The sequence below is a fragment of the Hylobates moloch genome, unplaced genomic scaffold (assembly GCF_009828535.3).
Source record: "Hylobates moloch isolate HMO894 unplaced genomic scaffold, HMol_V3 SCAFFOLD_22, whole genome shotgun sequence".
NCBI classification, from domain to species: domain Eukaryota; kingdom Metazoa; phylum Chordata; class Mammalia; order Primates; family Hylobatidae; genus Hylobates; species Hylobates moloch.
The window spans coordinates 18994385-19013620 of record NW_026652297.1 but is presented as its reverse complement, the minus strand read 5'-3'; the positions used below and the strand labels follow the sequence as shown (position 1 = coordinate 19013620).

Below are 19236 nucleotides of genomic sequence, written 5' to 3'. Positions count from 1 at the left end.
AATGCATTAAGGAAATAAGAGAGAGGAGTTTAAAAAAGAAAAAAAAAGTTAAGCAAATGTATGCACATGTATGTGTACATGTACACACGTGGGAAGTCAGTGGCAGAGAGAAGAGGCAGCAGCAACTACGGGTGTATGCAGCTGGGAATACAATGCCACACTCAGAGGAAATTCAAAACAGTTCCAGATGAGAAGGACAACGAATCCTATAAATTTACAAGCATTTAAAATTAAAAGCACCTTATAGCAATAACAACATGTCAGCTACAAGAGCTACAGTTATTGGTAACATTTAGCAAAAGGTCAAATAAAGTCCAATTCATTCTCACGTAAGTAATAAATACCTCATGAAGATATGCACACACACATGCGAGGAAAACCCTGCCCCACTGTTAACACAGTAAAAGTTAAACAGAATATTGTATTGTAGCCCATATAATAGTGGTGAACTTCTCAAATGGAGGTCCTCACTTCTCTAGAGTTGACTGTCACTACTTTAAATTCCAGCGCTGGTTGTCCCCCAATTCTTATCAGCTATTTAATCCTGAAGCTGGTGCATGGCTTTACACAATCTTGTTTTCTATGAAAATGATCTTACGAAAAAACAAGTTTTCTTCTTTTACTTTATGCTTACAAGAAGGCAGCTAAAGTTTTAAAAATCACTTTAAAGAAGCCAAGGAAACCAAACAGAAGCATATGAGATGAAAGCATTCACTGAAGATAGGCATTTGAAAAGCTAGGCTCTAATCCAAGTTAGTCACAAGTCCAGCCACAAGGCAAATGTTAACAAAGGCCTCTGACTTTGCATGGTTTCTTCGAATGTCTCATATTGTATAAAACACATAATGGAATTCACACAACATTAACTGTGTATAAATTAACAAAATTACTATGTGGCATTTTATATGCAATAATTCAAAAATTAACAAGTAAAATAATCTGATTTACAACACACATATTTCCCCAACTAACCAAATCAAAGCTTTTAAGCTCCAATATTTTGAGTTCTTGCCAAAGGAAAGCAAAACAGAGTTATCAAGGAACCAGTGATTTCAGGGGTTCTTGTAACTAGGAACAAGTTCATGATAATCAGGAAGCAGGAAAAAAAAAGGGGGACAGGTTTACAATCTCTTTAAAAAGAAGACTCATCTTACTACCAATCTATCCCACATTTCATTTCTAAACAGCGAAATGAAGGTGATTAAAGCAGCCAGCAGCTTTTGCAATGACCTATATTTGAAACTAGAAAGAATGCATCTTAACCGTGTGAAGGAAAGTGATACTAGCACTCACCCAGTTTCTTTTGATAAAAGGTGCCCTGGCTCAATCTCTGTGATTACAAACCTATCCCAGAGCATCTGTAAACAATGGCATATTTTTCAGAGGGTTCCTAGTCAGAATAATCCCTGCAGAATTATCATGCAACAAAAAGGAGAAAACTGAGGCATCAAAAGAAATGAAATTATCATTTATGTTGAAGAAACAAACATCTGAGCTTTGACAAACCTGACAAAAACAACAAATGGGGAAAGGATTCCCTATTTAATAAATGGTGCTGGGAAAACTGGCTAGCCATATGTAGAAAGCTGAAACTGGATCCCTTCCTTACACCTTATACAAAAATTAATCCAAGATGGATTAAAGATGTTAGACCTGAAACCATAAAAACCCTAGAAGAAAACCTACGCAATACTATTCGGGACACAGGCACAGGCTAGGACTTCATGACTGAAACACCAAAAGCAATGGCAACAAAAGCCAAAATTGACAAATGGGATCTAATTAAACTAAAGAGCTTCTGAATGGCAAACAAAACAAAACAAAACTACCACCAGAGTGAACAGGCAACCTACAAAATGGGAGAAAATTTTTGTAATCTACCCATCTGACAAAGGGCTAATATCCAGAATCTACAATGAACTCAAACAAATTTACAAGAAAAAATCAAACAACCCCATCAAAAAGTGGGTGAAGGATATGAACAGATACTTCTCAAAAGAAGACATCTATGCAGCCAACAGACACATGAAAAAATGCTCATCATCACTGGCCATCAGAGAAATGCAAATCAAAACCACAATGAGATACCATCTCATGCCAGTTAGAATGGCAATCACTAAAAAGGAAACAACAGATGCTGGAGAGGATGTGGAGAAATATGAACGCTTTTACACTGTTGGTGGGAGTGTAAATTAGTTCAACCATTATGGAAGACAGTGTGGCGATTCCTCAGGGATCTAGAAGTAGAAATACCATTTGACCCAGCAATCCCATTACTGGGTATATACCCAGAGGATTATAAATCATGCTACTATAAAGACACATGCACATATATGTTTACTGTGGCACTATTCACAATAGCAAAGACTTGGAACCAACCCAAATGTCCACCAATGATAGACTGGATTAAGAAAATGTGGCACATATACACTATGGAATACTATGCAGCCATAAAAAAAGATGAGTTCATGTCCTTTGCAGGGACATGGAAGCTGGAAACCATCATTCTGAGCAAACTATCGCAAGGACAGAAAACCAAACACCACATGTTCTCACTCATAGGTGGGAACTGAACAATGGGAACACTTGGACACAGGGCAGGGAACATCACACACCAGGTCCTGTCAGGGGTGAGGGGCTGGGGGAGGGAGAGCATTAGGAGAAATATCTAATATAAATGACGAGTTGATGGGTGCAGCAAACCAACATGGCGCACATATACCTATGTATCAAACCTGCACGTTGTGCACATGTACCCTAGAACTTAAAGTATAATTAAAAAATAAACAAATAAAAATAAAAGCTATAACCTGATGTGAACTCTTTACATACAATTAATTTGGCACAATTTAAAAACCAGTATAATAGGTAACATGAAAGATTTGAATTCAGAATGAGAAATATATTTATCCTTTATTCACTGACTTGAAAGACTGTACTTCTTTCACTTACTCTGTTCTCTTTTAATAGATGAAAACAAAAGGAAAAGAGAACTCGCTATGAGGACCTACGTTTTGGCTGTAACATCCACATACTGTCCTGGACGAAAGTGAGCAGCATAAAGAGGAGTGCCTTTATGAAAAGAAAATGAAAAATCAATATGAAATTTGACAGCACAGAAACAACTTCATTCAACATAAACTATATCCAGGAAGGCTTCTAGCTATCTGATTTCAAAAATGGTAAGAGATTCTCTTCTGCAATTAGAAATATCCAAACAATGAAATTATTCAACAAATAGGTCTTTTGACTGACTTCACAGAGACCAAAAGTGGTGCTGTTTGAAATGAGTGATTCCCATGACAACACGGTGTTCTTGCTGTCAAACACATAAATTTGATGATTCTTGGTTGTTTTAGTGAATAACAGTATACTAAATTAAGATATGTTTCTTGTTTTCACATTGGGAAAACAAAAACAAGAATAACTAAAAAATGTTGGGGCTTCATTAAATATCTTGCACCCACTGGACAACAGGAAACAATTACTTGAACCCAAGTCCCTCATATGGTGTGTAAGGATCATGGTATGTATGACATCTATATAAAGCCTCTACATATCAGATTTTGGGTGAACTCCTCATTGTACCAACAAAATATAGTTCTCCAGTTCATGCCTAGATAATTAGAATAGCAAAAAATTGCCTTTATAGATAGTCTTATTAAATTTTATATAGAAACGTTTACAAAACTAGTTGTATGCAAATAAAGTCTTACTTTAAATGTACTTGGGAAATGTTATTTTAAAAAGGTTTAAATTTTGTAATGAATCAAAGCCCTTCATAATATTGTTTACATAAACTTGAAAGTAACATTTATGAGAACTATTTGGCAATTAATTAGCAAACATTTATAGGACACTTACAAATATGTGCAGCTAGAAATTCAAGAATATAAGAATATAAGACACAAACCCTGACAGCAAGAAATTTATTATCTTGGTGAAGAATAAACATTATCAAATAAGATACACTTTTTTAAATGGCAGAAACCACTGTAGTAGAGAATGTAACTGAAAGTTGATTATAGTTATATTTTATTTAATACAAGCAGTAAACTGCTGTAAGATTTCGGTGGGGGGGGGGGGGGGGGGGGCTTCCTTTAAGTTATAACCCAACCTGGATTTATATAGGCAGAGAAAAACCTTGAATGAAGAAAATATAGAGATTTAATCATTCCACATTGTCTACATATTATCAAAACATCACACTGTATCCCATAAATGTATATAATAATGATTTATCAATCAAAAATAGTATTAATTTTTTAAAAAGAAATTAAGTGACCTTTTATGAGGTTGAATTGCTGATTTTGGACCATTTTGACCCCAAAAACAATTTTGTATGATTTGAACTACAGCAAAAGTTAATGTGGCTTAATTTTATCTTTATCATAAACATAAAGAGTTTAAGAAAGTTAGATGTGTTAATACCAAACAGAATATTAAAAAGTGCTTCAGAACTGTCTACACAACCATATATTTTAGAACTATCCCTTTATATTTAAAGTATTTCCATTATAAACTATTCTAATATACAATGGCCCAAGTACCTCTACTAACTTTTCTATTTGTTTAATTCCATTTACCTTGCCTTAAAATTGCAAAATCTTAACTTCAAGAATACTCTTAATCCTACCTTATATCAAGGCCGACCCTCTGTCACGCCAATAAAAGCCTACTGCAACTGTATTTTACTTAAAGCAGTTTAGTTCAGATATTAAACACCAAATCTTAAAACAGCATTCTACTGTCTTCTTGTCAGAACTCAAGTTCAGAGATCAGGGAGCTTTTCTGAAGTTCAGACATCAAAAGGTTATATTTTGCTAACCATATGAGCCAATATAATCATATGCCAAATCTTTACTTTTTGACAGTCCACGAATTAGGCAAAATATCTTGGAAATTTTAAGTAAGAATCTTTACATTGAGGTGCTATGGTCGGTCCCTTCTGTTGTTATGTTTTCTCCAGTTCTTCTATCTAAGCAAGAGCCTGGCTATTTTTCATGAATGCCATCCTGTGAACAATGATCTTTGAATTTTAAAAGTTAGTGTATTGCTTTGAGGTGGCTTTTTCAAATGTTAAACTCTCTCTACATTAAACACTTAAAAGTGTTCCTCCCTCTCTCACAGAAAGCAAAGAGTTCTCTACAGGTCTTTCCACTAAAAAAAAAAAAATCAGATAAAGTTTTGTATTTAAAAGTAAGTGTTTGAGACTTTGCATTTTAGATGTAGCTTTATTGAAAGGGGTGACATTAAACAAATTGCATATTTGGGTATTTTTACCTCCCTCCTCTCCCCAACCTCAAATTACCTGGCTTAATTGCAGCATTATCTGTTATATTAAAGATTTTAACTGTCTGTTTCGGCGGCAATCCAAGTTCTCGGTAAAATTCCAAAATGGATGTAGCTTTCTAGAGGAAAAGCAGCACATAAAAGTAATACATTGAATATTAAAAGTGGAATTGAATGAACAGAGATCTAAACCAAGTTATTAACACCCCAGAAAATAAATCAAAGCATACCTTATTCCTTAATGAACAAAGGGCACCCAATTCCCCTTATTTAAGGGAGGTGAGATTTATAGCTATATGTTATTACATCTCTGTGAATAATCTTACTACTTAGATTCCAACCATGTACACAGTGTTCAAATATAGCACACTAGGAAAGACCTCTGTTCTGCAGGAAAATAAAGAGTTGTGCTCATATTTAAATTCTGACTGGAGACTGTCTGAATTAAGAACCCAAACCCCGAAAAATCAACTCTCTGCCTATTCTGCACTTATTCTAAACTGGAAGAAAACATGGTATGTTACATTTAAATGTTATGACCACAAACTTCAGAATCTCAAATGTGGCCTGGTTATATCTAGAGATACCTACATATCTCTGGTTAAATAATTTTCACACTCTATAAGAAAACTAAGTCACATCCTTTTCTAAAATCTTCAGCACTGTTTCCTCTTCCTCCCTTTGAGTTGATCAAATAAAAGAATTAAGAGAACTTCTCCATGCTTTTACCAAATCAAATTGTCTATACCAGCACTAATATATTAATAGTACTATCCTCCCACCCTACTCTAGGTTACACATGAGATGCACATGGAGAGCTTCTAGAAAATGCCAACAGCAAGGGCCCTCTGCTTAGAGACTGTATCTTCACTGTCTAGTGTGGGGTCTAGGCACTGCTAATTTTCAGGCACCTCACATGATCTCTATGTCAAACTGGGGCTGGAAATCATGCTGATAGATGAGCTGTCCATACTTTTATTAAAAGCACTAATTCCCACCCCTTCTCACCTATTCAATGGTTTCCTCCTGAAATTGTCCCCACTCTCTTCTAAGAAATCATTATTTTCCCCCTTTCTACTGGAACTTCCTATCACTATATATAACGTCACAATAATTCACATATTAAAACAAACTTTTTCTTGGCCACATATTCTTTAGCTAATTTTTCTGTTCCCCCTTACAGCAAAGCTCCTGGAAAGACTTGCCAAGTCTACTTTCTCTCCTCCCATTCTGTGAACCCAGTTTAATCAGTGCTTTCAGCTCCTAGCACTCAATGGAAAGTGCTTGTCATTCACCAAGGATCTCCATATGGTCAACCACACTGGTTGATATTCATTTACTGAATCTATCAGCAATCCTTAACACAGGTGACCACTCTCTCCATGGAAGACTTTCTCTTGGCTTCCAGTTACTACTCTCTTGGTTCTCATATATGTGAATGTCTGCACATTTGTAACTTCAATTCCAAATTCTACTTTGAACTATACATTCACATGTCCAACTGCCAAGTCATTATCTCCACTTCAATGTCATACAGAAACTTAAGCTTAACGTGTCTAAAACTGAACTCAACTCCCTTCACCCAGCCTGCCCTTCCCTGGCCTTCTTCCAAATCTCAATAAAAAAGGCAACTCCATAATGCTGCCATATAGGTCAAAAATCTTAGTCACCCTTGATTCTTTTCTTCTTCACATTCCCCGTCCCATTCATCAGCAATTCCTCCAGACTATTTAAAAATACAACCCATACCAACCACTTACCACCCCATCCCAATGTCAACCTCATCCACTATCTTCTGCCTGGATTATTTCAATAGCCTCCTAACTGGTCTCCAAGCTTCCACACTCCTGACTCTCTAGTCTGTTCTCAATTCACAGGCTGGCATTATCATTTTAAAACTCAAGCCATATCATATATCTACAGTGGCTTCTACTTCCTGCAGAATCAAGTCCTAAGTCCTTACCATGGTTTAAAATGTTCTACACAATCTGACCTCATCTTTTACTCTCCTCCCGACTCACCCTGCTTCAGAAAAAATGCACTCCCTTATTGGCCCAAGAACACATCAAACACTGGCCTCAAGACCTTTGCACATCCTATTGCCTCTGTCTAGAATGCTTTTCTGCCATATTTTTGCATGACTGGCTCCCTTACTTATTCAGGTATCAATCAAAATATAAACTTACCTTGTCTAGTTACTCAATCTGAAATAGCACCATTTTTTGTCACTTATCCCCTCAGCCTACTTTTATTTTATTAAAGCATATTATTTTATTAATACCAGTTTTTTAGGCATACCAGGAAGCTTCCGAGAAAAATCCTTTACATTTTTAGTATTACCCTTCAAAGCATTTATCTCCATGTGTCGTGATACACATTTTTTACTGTTTCTATATCAGCAGTACCCAACCTTTTTGGTACCAGGGACTGGTTTTCACGGAAGACCATTTTTCCACAGACCAATGGAGGCAGCAAGAGGGATGGTTTCAGAATGAAACTGTTCCACCTCAGATTATCAGGCATTAGAGTCTCATAAGGAGCATGCAACCTAGATCCCTCGCATGCACAGCTCCTATAGGGTTTGCGCTCCTATAAGAATCTAATGCTGCCACTGATCTGACTGACACGAGGTAGAGCTCAGGTGGTAACTAATGCTCACTCACCTGCCATTCACCTCTTGCTGTGCAGTCTGGTTCCCAAGAGGCCACAGCGCAGTCCACAGCCCGGGGGTTGGGGACCCCTGTTCTATGTAACAGCCTCCCCATTTCACCCCCAAACCTACCCAAATGTAATGGTAGACTTGCTTTAGTTGCTGCTATATCCCCAGCTCCTGGTAGATCCTGCTGTCTGCTCTCCACTCCTGCCTTCTGTCCTGCTATTGTAAATATCACTACAACCAGTGCCACTAAAAACAAAACCTATAGACATCTTATTTTCTTATAATTCCTGGGTCTTCCCCCCACCTTAATTCTTAAGACTCGATATAGATTGCTACAGGACTTGACAAAAAAGTTATGCCACTTTTTATTTCCTCATGTGAAGAGTGCCTCTTTCATCACAATATAACATAGTACATCTATTTTCCTGCTGTTCGCTCTCCCCCAACTTTCTAACCATAAATGAAGAACCTGCAGGCCCCCAATGGCTATGGTACTCTATATATGCTTACCTGAATCTGTCTGCACCACTCTCCATCTGTGATCTCCTCCCTACCCTGCATCTCCAAAGCTTCAAAGTTGAGGAAGAAGAAACAGCAGGTAGAGGTATCTGTGTTGGTTTTATTCTGGTGAAAGAGGCACTCTTCACATTGGGAAATGTAAGTACATGTCTCTAGTACTAAATTCAGTTATATTTCCTATCCAGATCCCTCTCTGAGCAGCCTTACCACAGCACATTGCTCCTTTGTCTATGCCAACACTAGACACTGGACTATCTCAATTACTGTCCATATCACCATACACTTATCTACTCAAATGTTGGTCAGCATGCTGACCTGTGAGCACCTGGATGGTAAAGGCTATTTTTTATTCATCTGTGTCTCTGACTTTACAGCTAAGCACAGTGGCAGGTTAGACTATAAAGAAGTGGGCTAAACCAACGATGAAAAGAAACAGAAGATAACGGACAGGCAACCATCTGGGAAAAAGTTTGTCTAACTCCTCCCACTTTTCTACTCTTCTGCTGCATCAGTTCTTGGAACACGACGTTACTGTGTTTGTGGCCTCAATCTTCAGGTCTAGTTACTGTAAAAGTATAGGCCTAAGAGATATATCATGACTTGCTCTGAGGACGAACAAATCGGCAAGAAACTATTATAAAACCAAACCAATAGTAATTTGTAATTTTCAAAAAGCAAGAATAGCAGCAACTAAAAAACCCTTATCAACTCAAGATGACACTGATAATAACAAAGTATCCTTCTCCCAAATTCCAATGAAGCGCCTGCAGAGTCAGACTTGTTTGTAGAATATAATATGTGAATACTCAGCAAACTTTAGTTACTTGTTCAGTTTAAAATGTAAACCATTAGTACTTATAACTTACTCAGTTGCCTATAGTTGACATGAAATTGGGTGGCACTGGCCTGTAAGCACACAGTTTAATTTTTGGATCAGTCTACAACTTACCAGGAATCCCCCTGGGGCTCTCCAGTGGAGCCTACAACAAATGCCGAGAAGCTCTACTTTGATGTCCACTGAAGACTGTTCTACACCTCACAGAGTTCTCTCAAGAAGCTATCCTTTCCTCCACAAGAGTGATAACACAAATTCATTCCAATCATTCTCTATTATTTCCTACACGCTGAAATTAACACTAACACCCAACATCACTATTATCAAGTCCCCTGCTTTTCATCTTCATTCATACTCACTTCTGCAACAAGAGCAAACCAAAATTTTCATTTAACAGTATGGCTCCTTGAAATTATTTTCCTGACGTATAAAATTCAGATTTATTAAGTTTTAGAATAGACTTCAAGTTTATTTTTGACATTCACCTATTCCACATGATTTTAAAAGCATATTATTTTGTTAATGCCAGCTTTTTAGGCATATCTGGAAGCTTCTGAGGAAAATCCTTTACTATTCTAGTAACACAAAACAGACAATATAAACATCTCATCCTAAGTAACTTTTTAGACTAAACCATAAATAGAACCAAGGTAAAACATACTTCTTGATTATCATCCAATTTAACTAATAGTAAATACTTTTTTCTTTTAAAATCAAAATATTATAAAACTAATTAGGTCTCAGTCAGCAGGAAAACCAAATGCTCAAGTAGAGTTAAAACCAGAAGCAGTGTAAAAGACTTTTTTCTTTTTTTCAAACTTCTAAATAAGTAAATGATTTCAAAAGGCAATTTAAAAGGCTGACAGTACTGTCACGCTTGGATAATCCCATCTATGAGGTTGCATTCTTTTCCCCCACTTCAAAGTTCTCTGCAATTATCCTTCCCACAATGAAAATGCCTCTCCTCCTAAGATGAATTGATTTAATCAATGTTTAAGGCCACTTAACTTCCTCATTCAAAAACACTATGTACCACATCAGTTTTTATTTATAAGGTACAAAATAAAAAGGCAATGTAGTCTAATTTCTTGGAGGCATAAATTCTCTACAGATTAAAAGAAAACAGTTCTAACACTATTATAAAGTGATTTAATTTCCAAATGTTTAGATATATAAAATTTTATATTCATAGGTCTTCATTTTTTAAAAAATCCTCTATAATCAATCTATTTGCATTTTTTCCTGAGAGCTATAATATGGAAGTCTATATACTTTTAGTTTCAAAAATCTTTGTTTTCAAACAAAAATGCTGTATATACAAAGAATTCTAAAACTTCATTTTCACATTTCATTTTGAAGAAAGGTCATTTTATAGACAAAGCTTTTTCGTTATTGTAATAAACGTCACCTGGACTTAGAAATTTTATATCTTGAAGAAAGAAGGTCCTTTGCAGTACTTTCTATGCTAGAGAAGTGAAGTTTTCAAAGTTTATGTAAATTAAGTGAGTCAAAATCCACCACAACATTAGAACACAACAACCAAATCACCCTCCTGTGCTATGTAACCACTGAAGAGAATAAAGCTATCAGAATAAGCTAAAGAGAAAAAAATGTGTGAACACCCTTGACTATGAAATGCAATACCTATCATTTCTGTATTATTTTTAATTATTAGTAGTTATAGTAATACTATTAGTATTACTTTCATAAAATTTTGATAACACATCTTCATCACTAAGTAAAATACAATAAATTGAGCTCCCATGTACTTTTTTTCTCCAAACTTGTTTTTTCTTGAGAATTAAAATATTCAGAGAACCAATGTGAGACTTTCAGAACTGGAAAAGAATTCAGAGACCATCAAGTACTATTCCTTGTTTTTATGGGTAAGAAAATAGATGTTCAAAAGGTGAGTAAAGGGGACCTAAAGGTAGAAATCAGGATTAGAATTCAACTCTTCTGATCCCACATCACTTGTTTTCTCACCACCTCATGTTTCAGAGGAGGCAATCCTCACAGACCTGGCTGGGGCAGAAGGGATTACCCTAGCATGCTTGATTTACAAATATCAAGGCCATGAAGGCATCAATTTACAAAACTGGTAATGAAAATAAAGATGACGATGCTAGTCATTACAAAAACACAGAAGTACAATCAAGTAGAAAACAGTGGCATCTATCAAACCAAAGAATTACTCATATGAAGGCTGGTACATAACAAATTTTTAAAAAGTCAAACACTTGATTTTTTTAAAAAGTTCCCATAAATATCTCATTGTACTCTAATTACTATGGAGTTATTTGAAACCCGAGTTTGTTAGTCACTAAACTGTTAAGAATAGCAGCACAGATATTATGACAAAGCTTTAAAGAAAAATAAATGGAGTATGCTACCGTAATATTCAAAAATAGCTAACTTCTCTAACATGAAACAAAATAAACCATGTCACAGATTTCAGTGATTTCCACCACCACTTATTGACTAATCAGTATTTCTCACCATTTACAGAACTATGATTTCCTGTGAACATCTCAAACATCTCTTTCCTCCAAAGCTTCCCTTTTCCTTGTTCCTATCCCAGAGTATGGAATCAGCACTGACCTAGTTCTGTCCTCCCACCCAGTCCTTTCCAATCCCTGCCCCTTCCAATCTCAATGCAACTGCCTTGCTTCTAAAGGCTCTTATCAACTCTCTCCTGATCTCTTAAAACAATCTCCTAAAAACTGTTTCCTCCTATCAGATTTTTAAAATTTTAGTTAACTAATTTAACAATCTGAACAAGTTACTGACCTAGTTAAAGAATTCAGAAAGCACCTCAAAGTCCATAAGATGAAGTCTAAACCTCACGCGCTACCTTGATAGCTGCAGCTTCACCACCCTCCCAACACTGGCCCAGGCCTGCACACTAAAATGCAGCCACATTACACTTCTCTCCCCAAGCACACATGCTCTTCCATGTTGTCTCTGCTTCTGCAGAGGTCATTCTCTCTGGCATGCCTGTAACACCCATTTTCCTTTCTATTCTCCTCCCTGTGAAACCTCCTGGGATTCTCCCTGGCAGAATTGGCTGTCTCCGGTTCTGTGCTCCTTGGATTTATAATATTGTACTGGGATGGCTGGTTTATTTGTGTAACTTCCTCACTAGCTTATGAGCTCCCAGTGGGTAGATATCAAGACACAGTTAAGTAAGGCTCTGGTGTCTGTCGCTCTACCTTTTACCAGTGGGTGACTTTGAATGAGTTAGTTAACTGCGTTAGCCTCAGAGGCTGAAAAGTTTACATAAAGTAACAAATGAAAAAGGCGTAATGCTTATGCACTTGGCATGTAATAAATGTTCAATAAAAGTTAACTATGATAAGAAAATAAAGTAGTTGGTAGGATAAACACCTGATAGTTTTGATAGTCAGAGTATGGGCTGTATCCTAATTTCTGCCCTGTTCATTTCATAAACAGTTTGCAATGAAGAAAAAGTTTGTATTAGAGATAAGCAATGTGTTCTAGTAAACCTAAAGATGTTTACTGAAAACCACTACCATTTTGAGAAAGGTTTTCTGGTTTTAGTTATTCAATACAGGATACTCATTGGGCAGCTTTTCCAAACTTAAACTACAAACTCAGTACTCTACTTAAAAAAAATGCTTTATTAAAAAAAATCTGATTTGGGTTCTTATACAGCTTTCTCCCAAACACTGAAAGCTCCTTCTAGAATACACAAAATTAATTTCCACATGCTCTTGGTGTCAAGAGTTAAGACAATTTTCCATAGGAAGAAAGTGAAATGAAACATAAAACAATAACAAAATAACCAAATCTACTGAGTGTCTGTTATATTCCAGGCACATTTGAAAAACCTAATTTAATCGTTGTGATAAACCTATTAGGTATGTAGTATTTTTATTCCCTTGTACAGATATACAAGCACTACAGCTTAGAGAGGTAAAATTACTTGTTCCAGATACAGGGAGAGGTATTAGAACAAACTCAAGAGTCTCCAAGACTCCTGGGCAAAATGGCTGTGCCAGACTGCCTCCCCCAAATACACAATTTACCTCACAAATGCAAGTTTGTGGTTGTGGAACAATCTCAAAACATAAATTCATCCAGATTCGAAACTGATGAAAAATGCAGTATTCTAGCTATGAAAATACATCCTTACACGAAAACGTGATACAGTTTTTCCTCCTACAGACAGGGCTGCCATTTTTCCATTATGGTTTTCCTTTGAAGTATATTTTAAGACATGACAGTCTTGTACCTAAAAAAAAACATAAAAAAACTAAGCATGTGCCAATACATATTTTAACATTACAAACCAGCCACATTGAGACATTAGGACAAATAGGAATTCCCTACAGTTACTTACCTCATCTTTCCTCTAACACCAACCACAATCTTAAAAACATAAATTAAAAAAAAAACGATTAAATACGCACTTTGGGAGGCCAAGGCGGGCGGATCACGAGGTCAGGAGATCAAGACCATCCTGGCTAACACGGTGAAACCCCATCTCTACTAAAAATACTAAAAATTAGCTGGGCATGGTGGTAGGCGCCTGTAGTCCCAGCTACTCGGGAGGCTGAGGCAGGAGAATGGCAAGAACCCAGGAGGCAGAGCTTGCAGTAAGCCAAGATCACGCCACTGCACTCCAGCCTGGGTGACAGAGCGATTCTCCGTCTCAAAAAAAAAAAAAGATTAAATACATACAGGAAAGAACATATACAACAAAATGAGTATAAACAAAATATACATGTAACCACTACCCAGCTCAAGAAGTAGAATCCCAAAAGCCCGTGTGTGTCTCTTCCCAATCATCTCCTCATCTTTTTACCCTACAGCAGAAGTTCTCAAAAGTATGGTCACCAGACAAGCAGTGTCAGGATCCCCTGGGAACTTAATAAGGCGCTGATTCTCAGGCCTCAATCCAGACCTACTGAATCAGAATCTTTGTGTTTTATAAGACCTGTAAGTGATTCTGAGGTTCACTAAAGTTTGAGAAACACTGCCCTAGAAATAACTCTTGACATTTATGATAACCATTTATTTTTCTTTATAATTACTATATTGGAAAGTATTGCTTAATAATGTATTTAGAATTGCCTGCTTTAAACTTTATATAAATGGAATCAGATTTTATGGATTTTATGTACTCTTCCATGTCTTACTTCACTTAACATATTTTTAAGGTTCAACTATATTGTGTAGCTCTATTCTGTTCATTTTCATTGCTGTACAACATTTCATTATGTGAATATAACATGATTTGTTTACCCGTTCTACTGTGGACAGAGACTTGGGTTATTTCTAGTTTGTTGGCATTAAGTGTGATGCTGCTGCTCAAGTTTTCTAGTAATACTTGGAATTGGAATTGCTAGACTACAAGGCTAACCTGTCTTAATTTTGCCACATAATGCTAAAGTGTTTTCCAAAATGGTTTTGTACCAATTTGCAATCCCACCAGCCATTACTGAAAGCCCCCCGCCCCCGCCAGTTTCTTCAGAGTTCACAAAACTATTGTCTTATACTTGATCATTCACAGCCAATAATAATTTGAAAAGGATCTATAGACTCTTTGTGCCTTATTAGCACTCTAAGCACTTAGGTGCATGAGCTCTTACTTTACATCACCTGTATCATTACTTGCCTAAGACTAAGCAGCAAGATCAACTGAGTTGCTCAAAGTGATTTGGGGAGTGATGATCTCTTACCAGTATCTTTCTATAATAATAATAATAACAACGATAATGATAAAGACAATAGTAGCTAATATTTAGTGGACACTTAACATTGTTTCAAGTGCCTGACATTTATCATCTTGTACAATCTACACAATAACCTTTTGAGGTAGGTCACAATTATTTCTTTTACAGAATAGAGTATCTTTCACAGATGAGGCACAGTGCTCCAAGGAATACACTAGTAAGTGGCAGAATCAGGACTGCAACTCAGGTATTCCGGTCTCAGGACACACATTCTTACCCATTAGACTATAGCTTATCTTAGTGAACAAAATACAGCCTCACCAGATATGAGTATTACATTCTGTTAGCAAAAAGATCAAAAGTGTAATTTGGAGTTGAAAGAACACCATAAAAGAAAACAAAATGGGATTGAGTTTTTTTCCGATTATGAAGTAAACAAGGTGATCTGTAAAAGGCTAGGTTATACTTAAAAAAAAATTCATTGCTCCAGTTATCCCAATACCAGTATCGGAAGGCCACTGATCAGGCAAGGGTGAGAACATTCCTGAAACCACCATAAGTTCTTTAATACTATTTATGTTCAACATTACCCCTTTCTTCACCACACAGTTCCATGTTTCAGGATACAAATAGTTCTTGTTAAGGTTTGCACAAATAGATCTTGAAACACATAGATATCTCTTATGTCTTCTGTTTCTCTCTTACCTGAAGTAATGTGACCACATGCTTTTGACCATCCTTGGTCCATAACGGCATCATGCCCAGCTTCAAGGCAATAAGGCCAACTCTAAAGGAACCTGGCAATTAAAACCAAAGCAATGTGAACAAAAGCTTTTGCAACAGTCACCAACATGAAAGCAACATTCACCAACATGATGAAATCGTTTTTCCTAAAATCAGGTTTCAGTATGAGGAGCAGGCACATAAGAAATATGCTAATATATTCAGAGAGTAAAATAGGACTGTTCTTTACAGATGTCAGTGCCTTCAACCATGCCTGGCATGACATATTAGTGCTCAATAAATATTTGTAAAATGAACAAACATAAATATATGAAATAAAGAAAATAGAGAAGTTAGATATATTCTGGTTTTAAATAATGGCATTCATATAGGGCATGGTAAGTCCATCATTTTGCTTTCCTAGTATCAATTCTTACCCAACTTTATTCATTAGAAAACATCTATCACTCAAACTCTGAAAAGACGGCTGAGGCTATTAGAGATGCCACAACTGGTCATATATTGCTAAAATATGTCAGTCTATAACCAGACACTTAGATTCTTTGCATAAACTGGTAAAGTTGCCTCACTAAGAAGTTTTGATAACTATCCAATTCGACTGTCACAATAAACCCTAACCAGGGACCACACACTTAATAGAAAAGGCCTTACTCCTCTTGTTCTGGCCACACATGGGTTTAGCATCCTTCTAGACACAAAGAGCCGATTCAGGGGTTATGCTTCCCAAATCTACAGTGCTAAAGCATCCCAGATGAACATCCATGCAACACATTACAATTTACATCATACTCTTCCAGCCTTTCTTTCCTGACTTATATTCTTTTTAGCTGAAGTAAACAAGAGAATGTATGCAGAATGATTCTCCCTTCACCTATAAAACAGCTTCTCAAGGAGGTCTTTATTATCATCAGACATTCACTAAAACTAGACTAGGAGGTTGGAAATAAACTTGCAAAACAAACCACAATAAAACAGACGCAGCACATGAAAAATAAATTCAAGAAATGATAAATTATCAGGCGGTCACTATGATTTTAAATGTGTCCAGCCACACAGTAATTAGGAAATGAGAGCTCATCAAATACAAAATAATCACCTGGTTCCCAAGGATGTATAGGCCATGGTTCATCTTTCAGAGGACATAGTTTACTTGCTAATTGGGCTTTATCTTCATCAGAGACCAACTGCTTAATGAATGGGACATTTTCTTCAGAAAGATGCTCATCCCACCATGTACCACTCTTTCCATGAAGACCTCTAACAAAAAGCCAGATGTGTGTTCTATAAAAAGAAAAAACAAATAAAACCAAACCACAATTTAAAAACTTCCTCCACTTATTATAGAAAGGGGAAGTCACAAATTGGAAAGTGTGGTCAGGGCCTTGGGAAAGAGCTTGGATTCTGTATACCTTTTTTCATGTCTCCAACCTTTTCCTCACCCCATTCCTTCGGATAAGGCTCACATTTAAACTGTTAGCCGTTACCCTGGAGAAAAAAATTCATCTTCTCCTCGCAGATAAACAGATTCCCAAAAAAACAGTCCTACCTATAGACATGAGAAGCCACTAACCCATTTGGAAGTGTACCTTAATAGTTTTACATTCAGTGGAGGTGGCAGAAGGTGGCATGCTGATCTTTGTCTAATAAGCTCACCGCCTCCCTGCAATGACATGGCCTAAGTTCAGAGAAGTGAAGAAACTGGGTGTGCAAAGTTAAAAGATCCACAAAAGTCATGACCTCTGAACAGGTGAACGTACCAAGAAAGACCTTAGTGGGTGGAGGTCAGGACGAAGGGGTGTAATTCTTGCATAGAGGGTCAGAACAGAAGTAAAGCTTTCTGCAGTCTACTCTCCTTTTGTAGTCAGGTAAATTCAGGTTAGATTCCCAATTTTCCACTTATTAGTTGAGTGACTTTGGGCAAATTAACTCACCTCTCTAACCTTCAGTTTTATCTGTAAACCTTATGATAGTAGTTTGTTCCTGTGAGGCTACATAAGGCACCTAATACACTTAGCAGAGCTCTTAGTACCTGGCAAATGCTCACTAATTTTAAGATGTGATTGCTGTTAATAGCGTTCGCTGCTAGTGGCTGGCTCATAAGCGTTTTTTAAAAATCACCACTTCAATCCCCTTAGAACGTGCTTCCTTAGGTTAACGGCCCTTATTCTTCTGTGTCCCACGTCTCAACAGAGCCCCTTCCTCTTCCACCCAGGGGAGGCCCAACTGCACCAGGCCATTCCACTGCTTCAGGACGCAACCGTGCAGGTAGGACACCCTCACACCTTCCTACCTGTTCCCCGGGCCCAGGGCAGCACCCAGGCCGTCTCCGACTCGACCCAGCACCTGGGCGCCGACCTGCGTCAACAGCCTCCACCCCGGCATGGATTAGCCCGGGAAAACTCGACTCACGACTTCCAGGCGCCCCGCCGCTCTCCTTTCAGGGAGTCCCCACGCCACCGCCACGTGGACGCAGCAGCCGTGGGGAAGTTGTCGCAATGGTCGCCGGAATGGTCGCCGGCCGATGCCCTCCGCGACGGAAAGAAAGCCGCCGGATCCACTTCCGGTGCATTTTACAATGAACTCCGGGCACTGGAGTCGCTCCCCGGAAACTATAGTTCCGCTTCCACCGTTGTCCTACTTTGGATCTAAGTTGGAGTAGGCAGGGGTGGGTGGGGACTGACTCGCCCCTCCAGGGATAAAATAAAAGGAATGTTCAGAATTTAAACTTTAGAAGAATAAGGGCAGATTTCCTGAGGACGCTAAGGAAAATGAAAACACTTCTAAATAGTGCCCGTTGTGAGGCAATGCATTATGCTAAGCAGCGCTTGATAATCCTATATTAATTATAAAAAACGGTCCTGAAAGGAAGCAGTTATTTTTCAATTATAAATGAGGAAACTGACTCAGAATTTAGGTGCTGGACCAAAACAACACATCTGGCAGAGGAGCAGAGTTGGCACTGAAACAGAGTTGGCATGTGTTATCAGTAGACTACACCCATAGAAATGATGTATGCCTTCTAGGGCTGGATCGTAAAACATATTGTTACTGCAGTTTTTGTCTCTTGGATTGCTCCCTATGGCGAAAGCTAGCCGTCATTTCCTGCAGACACTCAAACAGCTCTGCAGGGAGGAACATATAAAGAGGAATCAACTAGCCAGTCATGACTGAGCCACCTAGGAAGTGGATCCACTAGCCCTAGGCTGCAACTCATGGAGACGTTAAGCCTGAATCTCCCAGGCAGGCAGCTTGTGAAATCCTGACTAGGAGAAATTGCCAGAGAAAATAAATGATTACCGGTTTTTTTTTGAGTCATTAAGCTTTAGGGTAATTTTTTTTTTTTTTTTTAAATACTTTAGGTTTTAGGGTACATGTGCACAATGTGCAGGTTTGTTACATATGTATCCATGTGCCATGTTGATTTCCTGCACCCATTAGCTCGTCATTTAGCATTAGGTATATCTCCTAATGCTGTCCCCGCCCCCCCC

The 19236-nt window shown here is 37.6% G+C and overlaps 1 protein-coding gene across 6 annotated transcripts in view; it reads right to left on the bottom strand.

Moving 5' to 3' along the window:
• The window catches only part of MRPL3 (mitochondrial ribosomal protein L3), a 174190-nt gene extending 155910 nt beyond the window's left edge, over nucleotides 1–18280 (bottom strand). For 4 of the 6 annotated variants that reach the window (XR_009211712.1, XR_009211713.1, XM_058433729.1 and 1 more), the window contains exons 1-6: nucleotides 18039–18275; nucleotides 16845–17029; nucleotides 15710–15801; nucleotides 13462–13560; nucleotides 5312–5411; nucleotides 3012–3072 (exon numbers count right to left, since the gene is read on the bottom strand). Coding sequence is in view for 4 of the 6 variants with exons in the window: in XM_058433729.1 (XP_058289712.1) it covers nucleotides 3012–3072; nucleotides 5312–5411; nucleotides 13462–13560; nucleotides 15710–15801; nucleotides 16845–17029; nucleotides 18039–18130 (629 nt within the window). In the remaining 2 variants the exon portion in view is untranslated. Of the gene's footprint in view, nucleotides 1–3011; nucleotides 3073–5311; nucleotides 5412–13461; nucleotides 13561–15709; nucleotides 15802–16844; nucleotides 17030–18038 lie in introns of all 6 variants that reach the window. The other 2 variants (XM_032144357.2, XM_058433731.1) reach the window with 2 other exon arrangements.
• Between the last annotated feature and the right edge of the window lie 956 nt (nucleotides 18281–19236).